Source organism: Dermacentor albipictus, chromosome 10, assembly GCF_038994185.2.
Source record: "Dermacentor albipictus isolate Rhodes 1998 colony chromosome 10, USDA_Dalb.pri_finalv2, whole genome shotgun sequence".
NCBI lineage: Eukaryota > Metazoa > Arthropoda > Arachnida > Ixodida > Ixodidae > Dermacentor > Dermacentor albipictus.
This window is the reverse complement of record NC_091830.1, coordinates 66,923,630-66,948,894: the sequence shown is the minus strand read 5'-3', so window position 1 is coordinate 66,948,894 and position 25,265 is coordinate 66,923,630. Positions and strand designations below refer to the sequence as shown.

Sequence of the window (25,265 nt, the reverse complement as noted above, 5' to 3'; positions counted from 1 at the left end):
CATCCACTGTCTAGCTTATACTTAACTATTCCGACTAATCCTTGGAGTGCTAGCCAGTGCCACGACTGGCGGAGTTGGTGGATATATGTATATAAAGAGAAGCCCTCGTCTGTTCACTTTTCATTTATTTTGTAGGACATCCACTTAATAATATGCCTCTAATGTTGCAGCGAAGCTATTGGTGCTACTAGCATTGCTAAAAAATGGTACATGCAAGTTTTTGCGCTGTGTTTAAGATACGCGACGGTTGACATACTTCATATTCTGAGAAAATTCGGGGAATGTCAGGGTACCATGCGGGCAAAATTCTCTGTGGGTCTGTGTCGCACAGTGGTGAACTGGAATGGGCTTAAGTGTCGTTTGCAGTCGCTTTAGAGGTGTTATGAGAAATGCAAAAAAAATTAGTTTCCCCGATTCTTTTGCAGTCCAAAGAACATAAGAAATTTCAGTTATAGTAACTTAATTCCCTGAACTGGTGGCGTTTACCGAAAGGTGGAAGCGTGCAGATTAAAATTGGAACCATATTATAGGCAACGTTTTACACTAGGCGGTTGATTGACAGGTCGTTGAAATGCTTCGCGCAGCTGTTCGGAAGAAATAACTTCGATGGATGTTGGGTTGCCGTGCTGTGAATTTGCACAATGCGTCCCATTTGTTATTTCTTGTGTCCAAAAAGTGTGGTCAGAGAAATGTTTGGGCTTTGTGGATTAAGCAAGCAAAGAACCTATCCTAGGTCCACACCCGATCTCTGGGCATCGTTATCACAATGGTGTCACTCCATTGTTGCCATCCCGACGTTGTAGCGACACCTTCGTCACGTGGTTGTCATTCTGTATTCGTCAGGTCACCTTCGTTGTGCTGACATTGTCGTCACGTCGCAACAACAGTTGCCTCCAGCCAGCCATACCGTGTACCAAATCTTGTTCATGATAATTTGCACTTTCATCCTAGAACTACGTTAGCCAAGTCACCAATGTGGACGTCAGAAGTTTAATAAAAGCTGCAACTCGTGAGCTCTTCGTATTTGCTTTGGATCAGCCTTTGCTGGTTGTCGCTGCTTTCGTTTTATTGCCTTCGTGCCACTCTCGCTCTCTCTGCCGAAGTGCAGCGAATGTCGTTAGTTCGACAGCGAGACGGACGTGTCGAATCAAAATCCTAGCGCGAAAGTGTATGGCGCAGTACAATCTCGAGTGTACACGCATTGCTGATTAGTGTGCAATGTAAGGTGACGCATGCGTGAAAACCTGACAGGTACGAACTATGGTATTTCATTTGGCCACGACTGTCGCTCCAGCTGTCGTTTCTACGAACTTAGTTCGCGCAATGTCACCGATCTGTAAGTTAATCTTTAATTTTTGCGGTAGCCCCACAACGTCTTAAGCATATGAACACTGTGGCAATTCTGTGGCTTGGAGAAATCTCTGGCACCACCACCTCCACTCTTTTCTCAATTGGTGCTGCGCCGATATCTACAATACGAACCTTGAATATGACTTGGCCTAAACCTTTGCTGAAGCTTCGGCAGCCTTCTTTGATTTTGATCTTCCAGAAATTTTGATCTATGGTCACAGCTACTATACTATTTGCTTACAAGTAGAAGTTGAAGTAGAAGTCCACAAAACGAAAACGTGCAACACAAACAGATGTCGAAGCAGTGATGCCAGCTCTGGGGAACTGTCCCTAGATCTAGGCATTATAGGTCATGTTTAGGGAAACAGCGCACATTATCCTAGTCTGGAAAAATGGTGTTATTTATCTAAATCTACAGAAATTTTGGCCTAGGACACTGGAACAGTTGAACTGCTCACGTGATGGTGCGTTGCAGTTTATGGGACCGCGAATGTGTGACCACAGTTGTACTGCTGCGCAACGAATGCACCTCGCCATGTAAGCTACGAGGCGTGACAGCCCTTGCTCGTTTTAACGAAGTACTGCTTCTAAGAATTTGCTCTCTGTACCTATATTCACACTCTCCTTTTCTGTGCAGTTCGAACAAATTGTTTGTCTGTAATGTGGAAATTAAACGTGCTCTGGAACCGCAAACGAAACAGCGTGTGTGAACGCACGCATAAGGGAATACATACACCCCACACCGAGCCCCGCAATGCTGTCGTTGCGCTAAAGAGCTTACCATACACGGGTATGCTGGTATCTACCGGGAACTGCTCATAAACAGAGTAAAATTGGACAGAGTCGCAGTAATGAAACGGTTAGGCCAGTTCTGCCTTGTACGAAAGATAAATATTGGCCGCAAACTTACATGCGACGCTGCAAATAACTCGTGGTGTGGTGCTATATCAGAACACGATACACAAGGAAAAAAAGATACATCTTTTGCGGTGGTGTCGTGAGGATGCACACTGTTCTGACACTATCACTTTGTGTAAGCGAGGTCCGGAGCCCAACTTCATCAAAGTTAGCACAATGCTTCGCATAGTTTTTGTAGCTATGGGCAAAAGAAATTTGGAAAACATCAAGGTACGAACGTGCTGGTGTCTCCTTCTGTGAATATAAGGATTATAAGGAATATAGCGATAGGAATAAGAAACTGCGCTGTGACGTCATTTCAGGCTCAGTCGATCTACTTCATTACTTGAATATTATAAACAAGAGTTTATGAGTAAATTTAAATTATGAAATCTATATCCTGTTTTGATAATGGAAACAAAACTTTACCTTTAGAGATATCCTAGGCCAAACCGTTACAAACCACATTTTCCACAGATCTCGGAAAATCTAAGGAAATATATTAGCCAAGCTAGGGGAGAACCGACTTCGCGGCTTGTCAGCAATGGCTATAACACAGGGCGAATGCTTCAACCAACGTACACAAAACATAGAGCAGTCAAGAGGACTGGGCAAAAATGATAACATGGGTGCTTTTTTTTTGTCTCGTAATCCCAGTGTGTGCAGTGCTTTTTTACTGAATTAGTGTTCAAAGACGCAACTAAAATTAGCACTCTTGTTCGAGTCCTTAGCTTTGAATAGCGATTTCATCGCTTCAGTGAGAGTCGTACTTACACTATGGTTGGTCAGTCGTATGCTTATAATACTATACATCCTGCATGCGCAATCATTTAGGGTCGTTCGACCGCGCATATTTACAGCCATCAAAGTAATTGCCGCCAAAGTGATAATAGTAAGTTAAAGGTTTTCAGAAACTACTTTTTCTCCCTACCTTTCTAATTGCCTTTCTTAATGCTACCTTAATTTTCTCTTCGAGGAACGTCACCCTTCCTCAAAGGGGAAAGAATGTGATATAAGGAGGCAAATGTCAGCATCGTGGACGGAGGAACCACAAAAAATAAAGCCAATGTGGCAAAAAGAAGGACAAGAAACTTATTAAAGTCATTCTTCCACAACGTTCATGAAATTTGACATCTAAATCACTCATACTTCTATTATTTGACTTTGTTAAGGATGTAATACTGAAAATGGAGCCGTTAACTGTGTTACAAAGGTCATCATCGGTGCAGATTTGGTTCTTACTTATGTTATTTCGAGACAAATCTCTTGCTACAAATATTATATATGATATTGGCGGAAGTACATGCGTTTTTCTTTGCAAGCATTGTAATCTGTTTTCAAAATACATGTCGTATTTACATCATACAAGGTAGAGTTAACACAGATATTCATATAATATTCCAAAAATTTAGCGTGAATTCTACTATGACTCAGAAATGTCTTGACCCTACTAAACAAGCTTGTATTGAGTGGTTCATTCATTTATTTATTTATTTATTTATTCAAAATACGTTACAGGCCCAAAGAATCGGCATTGGGTAAGGGAACAAAAATTTTGCACAGTATAAAGAGCAAACAATTATACAAAATTATACAATTATACAATTCTTTGTTAACAATAATACAACGAGGAGTCAAGTTTGCACACACTCTAAAATTCTAAGATAGAAAGAAAAAAAGCATACGAGAAGCAACGCAGATAAGAAGTTTTTTTTAAAGTAAGAAATGAATGTGTATGTCGTGACGGAATTTTTCTTTGTTAGCTTCAGCTACCAGGATATTGGGAAGGTCGTTCCACAAGCGGATGACGCGTGGAAGCGCAGATGAGTTAAAAGCGTCTGTTTTGATGTAGATGCGCGTGAAAGAAAGGTGATCAGATATTCAGTAATTGGTTTGAATTATACAGGAATGAAGGCACCAACCAGTGGTGTCGCCAAGGTCTGCGGCTACAACGTCACCAAGCATCGCTACCAGGTGCGCAAGCTGGTGAGCCTCTGCCAACAGACAGACATCTTCTTCGACGATATGACATGCGCTGAGAACGTCCTCTACTTTGGATCGGTACGCACCAGGCGCTTTCGTTTTGGTCATGCATTATTCCAATACTTTATCCAATATTCCAATATTGCATTATTCCAATGTTCCATGTTGGGCCAGCCTCAGCCATTTATTTAAGCAGTTCATCAGGAAAATGAAGTATTGTGTCCGCATTAGGTGCGTATATAGGTAGGTCCATGTAACGCGTTGTTTCATTCAGGAAAGCGCAAGTGCAAGCGGCAGCTATCCAGAAGGGCGACGTACCGACGCTGATAGTGTACCTTGTCGCCGCTTTTAGCTTTCTGTGCAGGCACCTACGAAGAGAAAGATAATTGCTTTACAATCTCTGGGGTCAAAACTGAACTATCAAAGCACTTTCGTAATTGCGAGTGACTTAAGCTTTTTATGTTAGGTGCACCGATAGTAGATGCACCGTTTCAGCCGCTGCGCTAGGTCTCACATCGGCTTAACGCTATCAAAATCGGTTCAAAACACGGCTTCAAACAGTGCCGCTGGCGAGGCTTGAAGCCTGCATTTCCACATCAAAAGCGTGTGCCCTTTTTAGCGTGACTAAATACATATATGCCAGCACATGCATGTGACAATCACGATAGCGTTGAAATATTTTTTCTCATGACTGATCGAACAGTCATGTGAAACGAGGGTCGGCGGGTCAGCTTTTCGGCGTCGTTGGCAATCGGCAGCAATACGTCTCACAGCTTTTCAGCTTGTTGTCCTCGGTCCCGTCGGCATGGTCGTAGGCCTAAGAAAAAAATTTAAGCAACGCCAGCGTGCTTCTCAGGCAACCGGATGATCGTTGGCATTGGCGGCTGTAGCCGCACGCCAGAGGGCTGGGCGTTGCATGTCCTTCCGACATTCGCACAAAAATTGAGCAGTGCTAGGTTTCAACGCAACCAGAAGTGAACACGTCAAGCGGCCTTCCTGTTGTACGCCGAACGCACTCCGACGCGGTGCGGCGCGTGTCGACGCGTTTCGACGCGCCCCTCTGGTTGGGTTCTGTAACGATGTCGTCCGGTCGATTCTATGGCCGTCTGATCATCTGCCGCTTACGCCAAGCTGAGCCCTTATAAAACGCGAGTAAAGCTCTTGCCTGGGCTAGTTGGTTCATGCTTGAATGTGTAAAGAGCAGGTCGCAAATACCAGGACAGAATAAAACACAAACAACAGGACCAGCGCCACTCGAGATTTTCAACGAAGCTTTCACACCGATCCTGCCATTTTGTGCGCTAGTTTGATCGGCGTCTCAGTTTGCTAGTCTCGAGTTACGCCATTCCAGTCGTTTGTGTTCTTCTTCTGTCCTAAAATTTGCGCCCTGCTCTTTACACAACTATAACGCGGTCCGATCATCGCTCTGACCATTGAAGAAGCACGAAAAAGCAGTAGCCTCGGTAAAGCATCGCTACAAGTATGCTTGGAGACAATTTTGTATCGATTAACCCGAATCACTGCAATGAAGATATACTTTAGGACAAATTGGACACTCTCACAGGTAATTGTGCAGTCTACGGCGTGAACTTAGACACTTCATCAAGTACCCATTGATACGTAGTTTACTGCGTGTGATGCACTGTTTGCAAGCTTCGCGTTGCTGATAACAGATCCGCTCTTTGTCTTCACTGGCCAGCACAGGCAACGGCCTTATCATTTTCCTTTCCCACAACCCTGGTGCAGCGTAATCGTCAGGCTCCATGATGCGTCAAGATCAGCGCTCATGTATGCGACAACAGTAGATTGAGCGCTACATTTAATAATGAATATCTCGGGAAAGAAACACTCCAAGAGACTAGGACAAATTGAAACTGCTTTCACGTACGGTTATCTTAACTTGTCAAATATAGATGCCTACTATAACCTAACAGCTCACGAAATAACACTAATATGTTGGTAAAGATGCTTTTGATGACCTTATGTGGTGGATATATTGGAGTACGCCACTGTGCACAGACTACCTGTGCAAGCACATTTTGAGTTACTGGCATCGAGTTTTTAATATTATTATGAATTTTTACTCTTCAAGCTGCTCTACACACTCTACAGGAGCGCTAATAAACACCCGCCGCGTTGCTTAGTGTAGATGATGTTAGACTCAGATTTAAGTGCCTGTTAAGGAGCCGGTCAAAATTTCCGGTTTCACCAACTACAGCGTGCCTCATAATCAGATCGTGGTTTTGACACGCAAAAATGTCGTAATTTAATTTTTTGGTACTAATAAACATACTTTATGTCAAATATTCTATTTATTTCTTAGATGTAACACTTCAAGTGGCGTAAACACTACCTAATAAATTTCTCTAATTGGCTTTGTAATTATTAACTTTGCAACAACGTCAAATTTCTACACGTATATTTATTTTAATTAACATCAATTAAACCCTTGCGCTGCCCAATCCATATTGATAACTATGTTGCAAGATATCTTTATTTGACGTTTGCGGTACCACAGCAGATTATTTCGGCAGCGTCACTTATATTGTTCACATTTTAGATTTGGCAGTGTGCCAGCAGCAGAAACTGCTACCTGCGTGTTTACGTAGTGCGACATGCTTTTGTTTAAATCCTAATGAAAACTATCTTAAAGGAACAGCCTACCTTGCTTTGGTCTCGCAATTCGACGCAACGAACAGCAAAAGGCCGAAAAGGCCGAATATTGTAAACGGTAAGCGACTGAACGTTTGCATCTGCTGAGCCTAGAAAATAATTTTTCTTAACTCGTTCTTCATTTGTATAGACGGAAAGAGTGATGCTGGAAGAAATAGACGCTAATTTTTACTTTTTTTTGTTAGGCGCCAAAGCTTCAGCACGGCTGAATCAATGTTACCTCATGTATTTCCATGAAGTTTCTTGGGTTTAGTCTGTTTTCACGGGCACCAAAACCAAAGCATGCTTGGTACAACCTCTGATTCATAAAGAATGTTACTCTAATTATCTTTACGAATAAAAAAATGCATTAAAAGAGAACAATCTGGTAGGACTAGTCCAGGCTTTTGTCATTAGCCACATAAGATATGTAACCCCTTACCTAAATCCCCAAGTAGCAGAAAAAACAAAAATCGAAGGCATCATTAGAAGGTCATTCAAACAAGCCATTGATTTGCCGATAAACACATCGAATAGCAGGCTTCTAGCCTTAGGTGTCCACAACACGCTCGAACAACTCATGGATGCCCATACGATAGCGCAATACGAAAGACTGTCACAAGCACCTACTGGCAGACACATACTTAACAAGCTTAGAGTTGTATACGCATCACAGTATGGCACTAAAGTAGACATTCCCTAAGACATAAGGAAGCAGCTTATTATCCCACCGCCACCCAAAAACATGCATCCCGAACACCCCAGGGAAAGGCGGGAGGAAAGGGCAAGGGCTATACAGAGGAGATTCCAGCGCTCTCAGGACTTGGTGTACCTCGACGCGGCAGAGTACAAGACTAATCAGAGCATCGCTATCGTTGCAGTGAACTCGAAAGGTGATCTTCAGTTCAGCGGATCAATTAAAACCAACAGATTCGAGGTGGCTGAGGAATTGGCCATTCAATGGCTTGCACATTGGCCACGAAAATCGTCAGTGATTCTAAAACCGCCATGTTAAATTACGCAAAGGGCAGCATTTCGCCGGAATCGCGACGTGTCCTGGGAAACTTGCGCGGTGAGTGGGTTGTCCATATCATCTGGGCGCCTGCGCACTCCTCCCTCCCCGGCAATGAGGCGGCCGACACCGTGGCTCCAGGACTCACAAGGCGAGCCACCGGGGCGCCGCGGCTGGGGCTGACAGAGGACCGGATGGTTGCCTACAGGAAGTTAACTAACCGTTACAGATTGGGGAGGGTGCGTTTTCCTCCCGCCCACCTATCACTTAATAAGCAGCAGGCGGTCGCATGGCGCATCCTTCAAACAAATACGTATCCAAATCCGGTGACGTATAATAATTATTACCCAGACCAATGTTCGACCAAATGTAAATTCTGTCCAGAAAGGGTGGACCTGGATCACATTATCTGGGCCTGCCCTCGAGCGCCCCGACAGTGCAAAAAAAAAAAGTTAAGGCTAGGAAGCAGTGGGAGAGGACCAGTGGTGGTTGCTCAGCTCGGCGCCCGAAGAACGACTTCTGGCAGTCCAGAAGGCCGAGGATGCTGCTAGAGCTCAAGGGCTTCTGGCCACCATCTAGGTGGGTTTGCCCCCTCCCCCCTCCCTCCCCCAATCTGCCGGCTATATAAATAAATGTTATCTCTCTCTCTTTGTCCTAACCCGTGTACTTGCTTTGAGATGACGCTGCTTCCAGATAAGCAGCTTTAACGCCCGTCTTTCTCATTTGCTTTTTTTTTTGCGTCTGACCAAGCGGCCTCTCGCGTCGAGAGCTATCTTTACTGCCGTAGATGTGTTGTACTGAATTCAACTGAATTTCTTATTCTTCCGTACCACGGCTTTCATAACTGAAACGTAATTGAGATATAGACAGTTATAATTATATTGCATTGCATTTTTTTTACAGCTTAAGGGAGGAGACACTGCCAGACTTAAGAAGGCCATTTTGGAGACATTGCGCGTTGTCGGGCTCGAAGACAAGGCTTACAGCATGCCGCGTGAGCTTTCGGGTGGCATGAAGAGGAGGCTGAGCATAGCCATTACCCTCGTTTCTGAGCCAAAGGTAAGTTCTAACAAGGACGGTGAGGAATCCTTAACCCCACGTCCACGGCTCTCGGATAGGGATTGCCGACAACGGCACCATCATCACCAGCCAGTTTTACGTCCACTGCTGGACGAGGGTATATTCCAGTGATCTCCGATTACCTCTGTGTGGAGCCCAATGGTCCATCCTATGTTTGGAAACTGCTTATTTCCATCAACCCACTTCGCACAATGTGCCCATGAGCGGCGCTATCGTTACCTAGACTTCCGTCTGTCCACTCAGGTAAAGTAACGGTTATCCGCCGTATGGACCAGACGGCTGGCGCGATTCCAATGCTTGCTGTTAATCTTAACTAGATATTTGTGTACTCGATTTCATTCTCTAATGAAACAGCACTTTTTCCATTTTGTAGCTTTACATCTAGTGTTTCGTTCAATCGCCTTTGTACGGTGACTAGGGTCCCTGATCCTGTCCCACAATTTAAATGTGCGCGCGTGCAATGGCTGCACACGTTCGGCAGCGCGATGTTTCCAGTCACTACCTCGTAGTACATTCCGTATGCCTTCCAAGGTATTATTATTATTATTATTATTATTATTATTATTATTATTATTATTATTATTATTATTATTATTATTGCATCGTTCGGGACGTAGCACAGCCAAGCTTACACGTGTACACATCATGTAATTCCCGGCATTCGCTTCGAAAACCACGGTCTGTGCTTATGGCTATAACCGACGCTGCGTTGCTTTATTTTATTCAGGACCCAACGCTGTACAAGAAAGTTTGCGTACCTTTTTGTAGCTCACTATTCACCTTACTGGCCACCTGCCAGCGAAGCAAAGCCAAGAACTGACAATCTTGTAGCTAATTCATCTCGTAAGCACTCAAATCATGCTTTTTCTCACACACACACCAACCTCGTTTTTCCGCGGTCTTTCCACGACTACTTACAGAGTCGATCTGCCATGCCAGCGTTGCATAATTTGCAGCTCATTGGCAATTAGCTCAAGCGCTCTCCTCCAAAATAGCCTGCTATTAAAAACAAAGAAAATAAAATACTTGATTATATACTCGTTCTCAAACTTTCTACCCCTGTCACACGAGCGCTCGAAAGTCTTTTGAGCAAAAAGACTCCTTCCGAAAAGGAGTTCCACCCGCAGGCACATGACAGGGAGCGATATCTTTTTCTGAAGCCGTGTTTTCTGGCAACGGAGTTCGTCGATCACTTTTACGGCCGAAAAGGAGTAGCATTGAAACCTGTGTGTGCCAGCAATTATTGCATAAAAAAGTAAGCAAATACCTATTTTTTTTCCCATTGGCTTTTAGTAAAAAAATAATTGTGTGTCGCAGAAGGTGCAGTAAACCCAGTAACGCTCGTTTTCGTCTGAACTCTCGTAAGCAGGTCGAACGGGTCGCGAATGTCACGTGATAACGCTTACAGCGGTGCGCCACGCGGACTAAAAAAAGTGTTGTGAGCATCGATGGCCAACGCCACTGACAAAACAGCCCTAGGCGCAGGCAAAAAGCACGCTATGGCGAGAACGCTGCAGCCAACGTGACAAAAAAAAAGGCCAATGTTGCCAGACAAAGTTGTGCACTTCTCTAGTCCTGCAATCGCTATTTAAAGTACGAGAATAAAGCTTTATCCTAACGTTTCTGAATCTGGCGTTGTTAAACTTATTCGAGACATCCGTAATAGAACTTTTCACTTATATTTCGAGATAGATCACTTTAGTTTGCCCGATTTTGTTTCGAACGCCAGCGCCACGCTTTAGGTAGCGTGTGCAGAAGGAAACGCTAAAAAGAGATCGTTGGTGCCGTGTGTTGGAAAAGCCGTTTACGCAAAACAGTTTTTCCATGCTCGTGTGACAGTATTAGACATATAATTGATGTTGAGAGATGCAAATGCACGGTAACGCAATTCTAAATGATCACTAGTTACCTGACTGGCGTAACTTGAAGTTAAGCAAACTATTAATTTGGCATAGAACTTTACACTGCCATTGCAATACACAGGACAGAAAAGTGAATGACATAGATGTTGTGCCGTTTACTGCCGTGTCCGTATCTCGCTTGTTTAGAATACTGCACAGTGCAATGATACATGCTCAAAGCAATACCACTCACCTGAAAGCTGCTGCAACCAGCAACATCTCCACAATGCTTGCTCGCGAGAAGTCTTTGTGAGTTATGATTAGCGGCGAGAATTTGGATTGGCGCCCTCTCGCGAGTGACGTCACGGTGAGGACGCCGCTCGCTCCGGCTCGCTCGGCAGCCGCCGAGCTCGTTGCCTTCGTGTATGCTTGCGGTATGGGTGGCTGGAGCCGTACTTGTTGAAGGATACGTCGGCTTCTTTCTGCTGCCATGTGTGAACCACAATTCCTTCAAAAACGCTTGAGTCGAGAAAATGTGAGGCTTGAGTATCGCAAGCTATGTAGCGTTGAAGTGGTCTACTCGTTTAGTAAAGCATATATGCACCATGTCTGTTTATGAATTTCTCATAAAAAGAATGTGTGCAAATTCAACAAGCGAAGCTGTGTATGATGCTTCTCTAAACACTTTACATTCCCTTAGTACTTAGCTGTGAGGGACATTGCACTTTACATGGAAGAGAAACCTTGGTATTTCGCGTCAACATGCTATCGCTGTTAGAAAGACACTGCTCAGCGAAGCTGTCATCATGATTCTTATTACTCTTGTGAGTTGTTCTAGTCAAATATGGCCACTTTTATATTGCGTAAAAGAAAAAAGTGAGGCGTGCATTTCGTGTGAAAAAAGTTTGCTGATACTTTCATCATTCTCTGAAACAAGCCCCCATAAACTGTATTGCTCATGCCTGCTAACACGACGACACGTCATCTAGAGTATTTACATAGTTAATTCAAAAATATCATAGTAGCACTCACCTGAAAGAAAAGTAAGTTTCGTGGTTAAGATCTAAAGATCTAGAGTCAATGAATTGCAAGTGATGAAATGTTTCATAGTGGCCACTCAGTAACATTTATCGACAATGGGGCACAGCACTAAAGGAACGGCAGCACCGAGTGTCGGTATGACGAGGCATGTACTTTTCGAGAAACCCATCACTTCACTACAACTTCGAACTGAAACCACAAAGCAGTTATTTACAGGTCGACTTGGAATACCTGAAGCATACTCGAGGTGCTACATCGCAGCTTAGGAAGGAAACTTCAAGCACCTTGTGCCTACAATTATCTACAAGGCTACAATAACGGCAAGAAAGCGCAACGGATGCAGGATTTTCAAGGTCCTCTCAGCACCTCACCGCTGTTGTCAACTTACGACCGACAATACCAAACCTCAACTGTTCCACGAAAATGTGATTCCTGATATCCTGACATTTGTTAGGAAACACATTACGGAGCAGCTTTAAGACCTGTTGCAGAGCCCCTGGAGAAACCCCAACAAAGTTCGTGTCTTCGGAAAATGGCCTCAAAGGGTGGGAATATTTCTTCTGGAATGTCTGATTATTTTAACGCGCGGAACCCGATCCACGCAGCACGGTGGTTAAATGTCGATGGTGTTAGCCATTGACAAAAAGTTTGCGACCAAGGTAAACATTGAAATAAAGCTACAAAGCAGTATTATATATAAGCACCTCAGCTTAGATTACTCCGAGTGCCAAAAGTTTACCTAGGGCTGTTCAATGCGGCATTCTAGATGATGCCGGAAAGTCCAGGACGCGAAATTGAATCCTTCCATTCCAGCTCCTCATTCTGGACGAGCCATCGGCAGGCTTGGATCCGGAGACGAGGCGGAATGTCTGGGACACATTGCAGAGCGTGGCCAAGAAGAGTACCCTTCTGCTGTCCTCTCATGACATGGAGGAGGCTGACGCCATCGCTGACCAAATAATCGTCATGGCAGCCGGTGTGACCGTCTGCAGTGGATCCACAGCCTTTCTAAAGAAAGCCTGCGGTACGCCTCTACAGCTGCTCGTTATTTCTATGCCGATTTAATCATTACTGCCGGCTGCCCTTTGCTGTCCAGGCTGTAGATGGTACGCGCATGCCAACTCATTGCATCTAAAATGTTGCAGTTACAACAACAAGAAAAAAGGCAAAAACCTCTAATAATAATAGGCGACTTCGTCTTAGTGGTTTTGTAACAATAAAGAAATTGTACCCTGCGTTTTACCGTCGATTTGTTTTATACCCGCCACTGGGTCCTGAACATGTGTCTTAATTTATGGAAGTGGTCAATTTAACTCGTTTCGAATATAGCTTCTCTAATATATTTTAGGTGAACGTATCCTAAATTGATTTACTTCTCATGTCTGTAATTTTGTTATTTTAAAATTGTATCCTACCTTATTCTGTGCCGCATTTGACTAAGGTATCCGTCTGCATTCTCTTGGTGCTCAGTCTTATCCCGTAAGTGGAGCACCAGTTTTCGAGCGACCACGTTACATGGCCTGTCAAACTCCGCACTCTCTTGCTTGCATAGACTATTCTGTCGCAAAAGCATGGGACAGCTGCTTGAGACATTGAACTCGAAATTACAACATGCTAGGTCACATTGATTTTGTAGTTAAACTCCCTACGCTCGGGACTACTGAGACCTTTCCTGGCCTTCTACTCTTCAAAATTGATGAGATGAACTGTCAGAAGGATCACTGTCACCTAGGCAGGGCTTACGACCAAGACGAGAACAATACAACATGACATTTGTGTACTTCAAACTCCTATTTATTTATAAATGCCCAGAAAACAAAACCGGCCACAAATAAAAAGAAAACAAAGTAAACAGCAGATCCTGCGCCCTCTTGGATTTGGTGAAAGAAAGATATTATCTTTTCAACAATGGCGGCCTTCTAAGCCTCGATGCATCCATCATACAGGTTGCGCGTGGCACTGGCCGTGCACCACCGCCCCGAATCGTGCTGACGTCATCCTATGCAACAACACTTGTGCAGTGCACTTATCCTGTCATCTTCAACATATCAGCGGCTTCTCTGTACCATTCCATTCATTTCAGTAACTTCTATGTACCAGAACTTTAAATCCGCCAAACACTACGAATCAGCTTCGTTCGAAAAGCCTACTCCACCGATAATTCTGGTGCCGCAAAGTACTGTAAGAGTCTTTCGCCTTGTATCAGCCGAGTTTATCTGTGGTTCGTCCAATGGACGAACTGCTGTAAATGTGAGAAACCATCTGTCACCCTCACTATAGTCTTGTCTAAAATATGGGCTCATCTTCAATGAGCACCGTGTATCGGCCCCTGGGGCTACTGGGTAGAGGCCATTCAGGTTGCTGCTAATCAGTGAAAATCTTTGACGGGTGTTATAGGGTAACCATTTAATGTGGGTGCGCCCATGGGTGGGTGCCTCTTGGTATAACTGGGTACGTGCTCATTTGTTTGAATGAGGGTCATTGCCGTGGGTATTAACCACTAGGTAGGTGCCACTGTATATAAGCAGCTCTTCATTGAACTGCTTTGACGCCGAATTCTGGAGTGTCAGAACTAGCTGGCTATCCAGTCAGTCTACCTAGCATTCACCTTGTACCTTCAAAGCACCGCAAGAGTCTACGATGTGTTGTCGCCGAATGTGTTGGAGTTCGCCCGAAGGACGAACTGCTGACAGCCTGACACCAACACCCGTCACTGTCTAGATTACGCAGCGAAAATATAGGGCAATATAAACATTTGGGCAGATCCTGAAGAGACTACATAGGTGCCTTTGGGGCCACTAGGTAATGTTTTGTGCAAGGGCCGCTCGGTAATTGCAATTCTTAACTTTTTTTCGCGCCCCAACAGCAACAAACATCATGCTGTGTACTCCGCTTATCGCAAGTTTTTAGCAAAGTACTAACCGTTAACTGTGACACACACATCTTAATAACATGATCTATATGAAACCGTGAATGTTTTGTACTACGTAGGCGTCAATTTCATTTCAGTTTATTTTTATCTCACAGAAGCATACATACTAATTATTGGCAGTAGGGAATTTCGATCTCTACTGGCGCGCACTGTCAGTATGAGGTTTTGATTCAGCCTGTGCTTTTCAAGTTATCTCCCCAGTAGGTACGCGCTCCCCATTTTCAGCCTTGACTTCAGAGTTATCAAGTAATCGTCTGTCCTTCTGGACATACATAATTAGGAGCAAGGTTATAGGAGTATTCGCAGTTTTCTTAATTGATAGGCACAGTATTGTGTTACTGGCCGATTGAGCAAACTCTCACTAATATTGAAAGACAAGTACAGCTCCGCATTATTGAGGAACCATTTGTGAGTTAAGTTGTACAGAATTATTATACTTTGTAACGAAGAAGAACCGGCGGTCAGCCAGGCGTATCTAAATACAGCCAGAAAATGCCTAGTCAAGCGTATCACCAGCGTCTACATACGGGGACGGTTCTGACTGCTTGCTAGGGGAAACGTCCGCACGGACTTTGACCTCCCTCTCCTTGTGTTACCTGTCAAAAGTTGACCGTCAGTCCGCACTGACTTCGACTTCTCACTCCTTGTGTGACATGTCAAAATTTGATAGTTAGTTTAGCATACGCTAAAGAGGACGAAGGTGAAATCCTGAGTGCTCACGAGACATTTGTTATATAACTTGACATTCTCATTCAAATGTGTTATTACTTCCTATTACTTGACTTCTTCCACTAAAGGTCGTGGGTTCAACTGCATTAACTCTGTCCTAATTACCTGGGCTTTAATTGATTTCGCCTTAATTAATAGTAATGTTCCTGAGTTCGACCATCAATGCTGGAACCATGATTTTCGGTGCCTACCTAAGGTCGAGGTTTTGACTCCCACTGAAGGTCGCACGTTTGAGTGCCTTTACTAACACCAAAGGTCATGGTTTCTTATCCCACCAATGGTCTTAGGTTCGACCATCAATTTCAAAGGTCGAGGGTTCAGTTCCCACAAAAGGTCGTGGGCTAGAGCGCCTTAATTCTATCTCAATAAACTGTACTTTAAATAACTTCGCGTTAATTGCCAGCAATGACCCTGAGTTCAGCCACAAATGGTGGCACCATCAATTTCGGTACCATTGAATTTTGGTCCCGCCTGAGGTCGAAGGTACGACACCCACCTAAGGTCGCGAGTTTGAATGCTTTTATTATCACCAAAAGATCGTGAGTTCGACTCCCACCAATGGTCTATGGTTCGACCATCAATGGTGGTACCATCAGTTTTGTTTCCACCAAAGGTCGAGGGCCCTCCCACCAAAGTTCCTAGGTTCGAGTGCCTTAGTTAGCTTTCCCTAATTATCACCAAAGGTCGTCGGTTCGACTCGAATCAAAGATCGTGGATTCCAGCTCCACAAATGTTCATGGGTCGCACCATCGATTTTACTGCCATAAAGGTGGACGGTGAATCTTTCGATAACTCCGGACTAATGATTTTTCGAGCCCCGAACCACTTCAGGCTTTCACCTTTATAAGCACCTTCACAATTGGTGAAGGTGAACAGAACGACTCCATCAACGCTGGAAATTTGAAGCATAATCCTTCCACCGTCAAGGCCCATACTTGACGATCCAGCCCAGCACGTTGCAGCCGCGGCACTTTATGTCATCTCTCCCGACGTACAGCGTCAGCGATACCCTGCGATTTTGATGGGTACCGCAGATTACGACATGAAGGACTGGCTAGTATCGTGCGAAAGCTTTACACACCACCACTGGGAAAATATGGCAGAGTTCAACAATGAACTGTTCTGTTGAGCAAAATAGCACATTTGTTGTATAGAAACCACGAACACGACATCCAGACATGGTCGGTGTCCAAGAAACATTGGTGGTCGAAATTATTCTAGAGCCAGCATAAGAAAATTCGTTAGTAGATGTACTTGTCTAAGCTTTCTCTTTCAAGCGGCTTCAAGATTTTGCGAACTGAACTTTAAACAAAATACTGTGTTATAAGGATTTCAGTAAATACCCACAGAATTGATTGATGGCAAGACTCGCACACAGCACGCCCAGTACAGGAGCCTGATGATGAAACCATTACGCCACGGTAGAATGCATCAACGAGTGTTAGACAACGCCGGTGTATGTAAATTTGTCACAGCCGAGCGAACGCGTTCGGACGCTTGCAGCTTTGCGATGTCGCCAGCACTGTGTAGCGATTATGCAGGCGCATAAAGCGTAATAAACAATCACGCAGAACGTATGAAGCCACATGCATGAGGATCAGCCATTTACATGTACTAGCCATAATTCCCATGGTGGCTGAACGATCTCAGTGCCAGAGTTTCCTCCAAAATTAATCTGGGAAAATATTAACAAAATTATGGGGTTTTACGGGCCGCAACCACGATCTGATTATGAGGCACGCCATGGTGGGGGACTCCAGAAGTTTGGACCAGCGGGGCTTCTTTAGGTGCATCTAAATATTATGTGCATAGTGTTTTCTCATTTCGCCACCATCGAAATGCGCCACCGTGGCCAGAATTCGATCCCGCGACCTCGTTCTTATCAGCCCAACGCCATAGCCACTAAGGAATCACGGCGGGTTTGTCGGAAAATGCACTGCCCAAATCGTTCCGAGAATTTCCTCGATACGTGACCGCCGCACTCCACGTCGTAAGGCCTGCGCCGCATGATAGGCCATAAGATTACAATTTCTCACTTGCATAAATTTTATTTTATTTTAATATTTTCTTATATTACTTTGCATATGAAAATTTTGTCACTATGTCGAACCCCAAAAGCTTTTCCTTGACCGGGAACGCAGACGTCATAATGTGGCAGTAAAATGTGCACTCAACGCAGCCCGTAAAGCCGATTTACGCTAGCCCTCGCCGCATCGCCCGCCTGCCGCACGCGTGCGGTCTTGAGAAAAGTGTACATGTCGTACATTTGTGCACAAATTTGTTTACACTGCATGTGCGGATGGAGTGCATCAGTCTGCGACATATGTAGTGTTTAGCACGACCACAGGCGTGCGGCAGGTGGAGGTTGCGGCGGGCTGCTCGAGCGTAGGTCATCCTTGGCGAAGAGGCAGTTAAGACGCCGGGCAAGGTTTGTGCACGCGGGCTACGTACACAAAGAAAACGCGATCGATGAGAGAATTCAGTATGCAACAACAGAGATGAACTTCAAGAGAGAACGTATTGGAAAGCAGGCGAGCGCATGGGCTGGCAAATCGTGCGAGAAAAAGAAAGCACGACACAAAATTTATTTCGTTTACCAAACACAAGATCGCTTGTAAAAACAAGTTTACTCCAGTGATATATCTGACGTCTTATTCTCTGAAGTGGCTTATCTCCTAAATGCGACACTCTTGATTTCAAAGGTAGAGTGTTAGCTTCATCGGTGAGGACTTTATAGAATACTGCGCACTTAAGACACTTTCCTACTGAGGAATTCCCGCCGTAATCTTTTTATATGTCCTCTGCCTTACCCTGTTTTACGCGTGATAAAGAAGTGGGAAAACGTTATTTGTACTTTCTTTACCAATTTACTAGATTTTTCGTTTTTTGAAAAATGGGTCACACGCAGTGAGCCAGGTTTAGGTGGAATAGGTTCATTGAAATCCGGCACATACCTAGCACCAAATACTAACTGGGCCAAGTTGGCGTCAGAAAGTTGAATCAGTAGTGCCACATATTTAGGTGTTACCATTTCAGGCTACTTGACGCACTCGCCAGGGGCTAACTAATTAATCCATTTGTACCGGTACGTCCGTATCTACCAGTTTTGTCGCCTACCGGGTAAACTGATGTCAACTTGGGTCGCTTGGTGTGTGCCATTAGCTGTGTGCCGCTTTTTAATGAACGTGTTTGACGGCAACCAAGCACGTACCACGGGAATTCGCCACATCACAATGAAGAAAAAAATGCAGTAGTCTCATCTCGTGCCACGCGGAATGGAGCCTACGTCACAATGGTTCCTCAAGGACAGCTGTCCGATGCTTAGCGACCTAGGCCACAAATGCACTGTGTATGCGCAGTTTTTCAATGAACGCCTTTCACGCAAAGACTTTAACGAGCTGCGCTAGGAACGTACTCGGTAAGTGTCATGCATAAATGAACTTCTCGCTAACTTGGGTCACTGAGCATGCACCCCTGAGTGTGCAGCAAGAGAGGGAACACTTCTCAGTGATCGGGCGCACTAGAGTACCGCCATTCTCGTCTTTGAGGCCACGTGCTGATTTCTCAGCAGTGCCATTAGGTGGCGCGGCAAGTCAAGAAAGAAACGCGACAGAGGAGGCCGGCTGCTACACCAGGCGTTTGTCAGCGTTGGCCATGCATCTCGGAGGCTAAGCGTAGGCTTCGCTGCGGCGGCGCTTGATGGCGGCGAGTGTTCTTAGAGAAGCGCGCAAGAGGAATGCCGTTGCAGTACACGCCTCATGCATACCTCGTTTCGACGGGGGGGATACGTTGTGTCGCTACATTGATTCAACGATAAATACATTACCATTCAATAGTTATTGTAAGATGGGTTCCGCCGAATTTTTTTCGTACGACATACCCAGTGATACAAGTTTTTGTGAGAGATGTTCTTGAAGAGCGGCAAGTCGCCAGCGTCACTCTCTAAGATATTGACGGTAGTGAAACTAAGTTTTGGGCACTGTTCGTTTAGCAGGACAGCCCAGTGCACTAGCTGTTATGCCTTGAACTACCCAGTGATCCAAGATTGCGGAAAGATGCTTTCTTATAGAAGTATAGAGACATCCCAGAAAGGGCGAGATGTATCCCCAGACTACTAAGCGGATTAAAAAGAACTTTTTTAACGTTTGGAAGGTAGGCGGGCAACTTTCCCGTTAGGGTGTTGCCGTATTCAATAGAAGCAGTAAATTCTCCTAGAAAAAATCCTTTATGTACATTTGTTAAAAGGGAGTCGACGTCAAAACACACTAGTGCATCAACTTGGGCGTTGTTTCGGACCCTTATAAAGAATTCTTCGGAAATGTGCATACGAGTACTAGTTCCTAACGTTAACGCTGAGCGAGTATGTTGTACGGTTCCTCGCGTTAGGGCGTTGCCATTATACATGTTTGCTTGAGAGCATAGTGGGGACAAAGAACAATTGATGGGAAAAAATGAGTAGCGATACCCCTTGTTCAATAAAGCGGCACACACCAGCTGTTTAGTAGCTCGCAAAAGTCCCGCATAATCTTGAAGGTTGCATCCATTTCAAGACAGCTGTAAGCCTCTTCGTCCGCAAACAACGTCTCTTACTTTTCACTGTAGTCCATTTTGCGTTGTAACAACTTGGCATTAAATTTGCCAGACGAGAGCGCGGCAAGACTTTTATTTGAACAAAGGCGTTTGATGGCGATCTTTTCCTCTGCTGACAACTTATAGGTGCAAGTGTGCAGTGCTTGGATTTGTGAAGCAACGCTCACAGCGCTGTGCACCCTTCGTAAAAGCTCAATTTTGTGTACAGCGTTCTGCGCAGCACGCACGTGTCTTCTCGCATCTTCATGGTGTCCCAAAATAAAATTAAAGCCTAGGGTCAGGCTGGATAGCTCGGCCAAGTAAGAATTGCAGGACGAAAGGTTATGCAGGGCGGACACTGAGCGTCTAGGTGCGAGCTGTCGTTGGATTGCGATGGCCTAGCGAGCTGGTTCGCTTGCGTGTTCTTTGTACCACCATTCTATTGCCTTGCTTCTAATTGGCGTGTAGGCAAGTGGTTGCAATGTTGCGTGCCATTAGGTGCCCACGGTGACCGTGAGCGAAGAAAACATTTTCTTGTCTCTTGTGTCTGCCCGAAAAAAAAAACGTTGCATTTTTTTCCTGCTTTGGTAACTACGGCTGAAACCAATACTTGAGGGTACGGGCCTCCTAAACACGGCGATACATTCGAATGAGTCATCGTGCCCCGTTCCCTGTCTTATGAAGTGCATGAAATTGAAGGAAACTAAAATGTATACAAGAAACCTGCTTCGCTTGCCTGCCGCATAAATAAATTACGTTTCTTGCACTTCATTTGGACTTTTCTACTACAATAACACCCAAGCTCGTTCTGGTGCAACCAGAGTGCCAGAACATTTAGTCTAAGACTTTGTTTTCAGGAGAGTAATACTGCTGTCACACAGTCATTACAGCAGCTGAAAGCATACTTATGCAAAAGAATCCAAATGCAAGGACTCCTCTCACGCTGACTTTTCTATGCACGCAGGCGTTGGATACAAGGTGACGTTTACCAAGGTGCCGAAAGCCTTTAAGCTCGATGAGGCGATGGCTATCATCCAAAAGACCACACCACTTGCGCTCGTGGACGACGACAAGAAAGAACAAGTGTCCATCACGCTGGGCACTATGGACCCCACAGGTTTCCCAGCAATGTTCCATGAGCTGGAAAAGTCACTAAAAAAACTGGGCATCGCAAGCATAGGAGTCACAGTTGCCTCGATGAAGGACGTCTACCTAAAGTAAGTTATCGATACTATAATTGTAAATGAGTAAGATATAGAAAAATTAAATTAAATTATGGGGCGTTACGTGCCAAAACCACTTTGTGATTATAAGGCATGCCGTAGTGGAGGACTCCGGAAATTTTGACCACCTGGGATTCTTTAACGTGCACCTAAATCTATGTACACGGGTGTTTTCGCATTTCGCCTCCATCGAAATGCGGCCGCAGTGGCCGGGATTCGATACCGCGACCTAGTGCTCAGCAGCCCGCCATAGTCACTGAGGAACCACGGCGGGTTAAGATATAGAAGAAATTTGGCCGTAATTTAGGTGTGCATAAAACACAGAGGAATGTAGGTCCCTGTGTACTTGCGCCAACCAGCGCTTGAACGAGCAGGTAGACTTCTGTAAGTCAGGGGCATACGACTTACAACATCTGTGGCAAAAGAGAAGGTACTCTTGCCGCGCCAACGAAATGGAGCTCGGAATGCGACCGTTCGCATTTCAGAAATTAACTGTTTAGTTTCACATAGCAGTATATTTACTTAAACAAGCACATTTATTATTTGTTCAATTATTTATTGACTGATTTATATATGCCTAAAATACCCCATTTGGGGTTATACATGAGGGGTGGGCATATCTTGGTCATATTTTCAATGAATGCCTTGAACAATGAGTGACTGGAGTGGTGCACCACTTCAGCAGCTAGATGATTTCAGTCTTTCGCTATTTGAACGAAGAAAGCGTTAAGATGAGCGGTGGTGCGAGCTGGAGGGGAATAAACAGCCTTTGAATGGCTATGACGAGGTGAAGTGCGATGCGCAGGCGTTGTATCGGTGTGGTAAAGTACCGAGTGATAAAATTTGTAAAAAAAAACAGTCTTGCCGTTTAGCAGCGGTGCTCGAAGTTTGCAAATTCCAGAGATGAATTAAGTTTAGTGACGCTAGTGTGGTAAGAGTAGTGAGAATGAATGAGCCTTGCTGCACGATTCTGTATGGATTCCAGTGCTGTTGCCAGGTTAGATTGGTATCGGTCCTACACTGTGCATGCGTATTCCAGTTTAGGTCGAACAAGTCGTAAATACGCAAGTAGTGTTACTGAAGGGGGAACAAGACGTAGATTACGGCGCAGGCAGCATAGTACAGGATTAGCATCGTTGCTAATGCTGCAAATGTGTGGGGACCAACCGAGGTTACTCGACAATTTAATGCCTAAGTACTTATAAGAATTCGCAGCACATATTTCGGAACTGGCGATAAGGTACAGTAGGTGAAATGAATGATTGGCGACGGTGGAAAGTAAATAGCGACGTTTTTTGACGCTGAGAGACAGCCAACTATTACACCAAGTTTCAATAAGGTCGAACTGGAGCGCACGAGAATCAGCGTCGTTGGTGAGAGGACGATAGATTACGCAATCATCAGCACATAAACAAATTTTCGAAGAACAACCGCTCGGTAAGTCGTTATTGCATGCAACAAAAAAGAGTAGTGGCCCCAGGGCAGCGCCTTGTGGCACGCCGGAGAGAACGCGTATTGAATTAGACGAGTATTGGTTAGCGTAAACGAACTGTTGATGGTCAGTCAGAAAGTTGCGTATCCATTGGAAAACACAAGGCTTAAGTTTAAGACGCGATAGTTTTAGGAAGAGCCGTTCATGAGGAACCTTGTCGAAAGCCTTTTGGAAATCTAAGAGGAAGGCATCTACGTGTACGTTTCATAAGGATGTGAGCAAATTTCAATAATGAAGAGAGCTAGTTGAGTCTGGCAGGACGTGCTTTTCTCAAAACCATGTTGATTAGGATTGACAAAATTATATAGCGGAGGTTAGATACTTTACAATATGAGAACAAACTATGTCCTGCACTAGTTTCGAACAAACACTGGTGAGGGAAATTGGATGGTAATTGTGGCACGGTGACGATGATCCTTTTTTTGGTATTGGAATTATTTCACCTATTTTCCAGTATTGCGGCATGACTCCAGATAATAACCATTACTGAAAGATATGACACAATAATACACTAGAGATGTGCGCGGTGATCTTAAGCATTTTGGAACTGATTCCAGCGATGCGGGATCAGGATGGTAATTTGAAGGATTCTGTTAGTTTGGTGATACCGTATGCCTCAAGCGTTATGTCTGGCATGGTTGGGTGGTTGACATTAGGACAGTCTGGGACGTGTTAGGTTCAGAAGCGAACACGGAAGAGAAGGAGTTTAGTACTTCAGATGCTTTATGGTCAAGAACACGGTTAGTGTCGACATCATTTAATAATTATGGTTTATGGTTATTTCGGTTAATGTGTTTCTCGAATTGTTTGGGATTTTTTCAGCATGTTAAAGAGTGTTGTTGAGTAAAAGGCTATTTTAGCTGTTGCGGCCAAAGAGTGGAACGCCTTTTGACTGGCGTAATATTTTTTTCCCAGGTAGGAGCGTTATTGGAATGTTTGGTTTTGCGAAATAGGCTTGGTTTTATTGTTTAGCCGTTTTTATGAGTTGTTGAACCATGGGGAGGAAGGTCGCTCGGTGAAGGTGATAGTTGCAATGGTATGTAAGTTTTAGTCAGTTTGATCCTGTTACTTTTAAAAAAGCGTCCAGTGTGGGACTAATGCGCGCTTCGCGAGATCTATAATACACCAGCTATAAAACTTGGTTAATGCACTGTTGATACTGATGTAATTACCTCTATCGTAAAGCGTTTTCTTTCTTGTTTTTTTTACTCTGAGATAGTTGCCAGGATAATTCTTCATGCTTGTGTGATCACTTAGCTCTGCTAGATGTGTTAGAGGAGAAGCCTGTCAGGATGAGATGTTAAGATAAGGTCGAGTATCTTAGAGCACTGTTTGTTTTTTCGCATTGGGCTAGATATAAGCTGCATGAAACCAAAGCTGAAGCATGTGTTAACAAAATTGCATTCAAGGTTATTCTTGTACACTGTTATGGCTTGTTCGGACCATGTTATATCAGGAAAGTTAAAGTCACCGAAGAGGAGTAGCTGCGCGTTGCTAAGTGGCATAGTAACAGTTTGCAGCACCTCGTGGAAGTGAATAGCGAAGGAAATATATCCGTCGGGGGGTCCATGGCATACACCGATAATAATTTGTAGGTATGAGGGACTTCACAATAGGGACAAAATTTCTAGAGGTGAAGTGATACGACATTGGAGCAACAGAGGCTGCGATGGGCAGTTATCAGAACACCTCCTCCCCGTTTGCCTATACGATTCCGGCTAAAAATGTCAAAGTCAGGCAGGAATGAATTACGGTCTGTGTTACCGATGGTAGAATTAAGCCACGTTTTTGTTAGTGCGAGGAGTTTATAATCAGAAGAATCCATGAGACAACAGAGTGCTTCGCGTTTGGGCAGCAAACTTCTTCTTTTAGCAGAAACAAATGATACAGGGGTGCTATGTGGCTTCGCGGTAATACGCGATGGTAGCTGTGAAGCTGATATAACTATATTTGTAGTGTTATCATACTTGTAAGTTCTGTTCTGCATGAATAACTTATCCTACCGCAGCTTCAAACTTTTCTGCTACGAGTTGCCGAACTCGATTGGTTGTTTACATGCATGCCGAGCGTTAGCTGATTAGTCTTCTGATATGCTGCGGTGCGATCCTCTTAGTTGTTTAGCATTTGAAAGAATGCGTCGTTTTACTTTGAAATGTGTTACTTTGACAGTTCTTGGTCTGTTTTTATTATTGCTGTGTTTGCCAATTCTATGACTGCGCTCGATATCTACACTGCCTAATTTGATGTTAAGCTTAGAAGTTCCGCAATCTCGCTCTCCAATTCCTGCCACGTTTCCCGCTCAATATCAGCCACTCCAAAAGACAAAAGGTTGGAATGACGAGCCATATCTTCTGAATAATTTAGTCATGATGATATGTAGGAAACGGCTTTTGTGTTTATGTGGACCTCTGTTCTGATGCAACAAATTTAGGTCTTCAGCCCAGTTATGAAGGAAACATCGTTA

General features: G+C 44.4%; 1 protein-coding gene across 1 annotated transcript in view; it reads left to right on the top strand.

Moving 5' to 3' along the window:
• LOC135897950 (phospholipid-transporting ATPase ABCA3-like) overlaps positions 1-25,265 on the top strand; it is a 162,000-nt gene that overhangs the window by 74,305 nt on the left and 62,430 nt on the right. The window contains exons 12-15 of the mRNA XM_065426664.1: positions 4,154-4,308; positions 8,798-8,953; positions 12,670-12,880; positions 21,051-21,303. Of these exons, the coding sequence (XP_065282736.1) occupies positions 4,154-4,308; positions 8,798-8,953; positions 12,670-12,880; positions 21,051-21,303 (775 nt within the window). The remainder of the gene's footprint in view (positions 1-4,153; positions 4,309-8,797; positions 8,954-12,669; positions 12,881-21,050; positions 21,304-25,265) is intronic.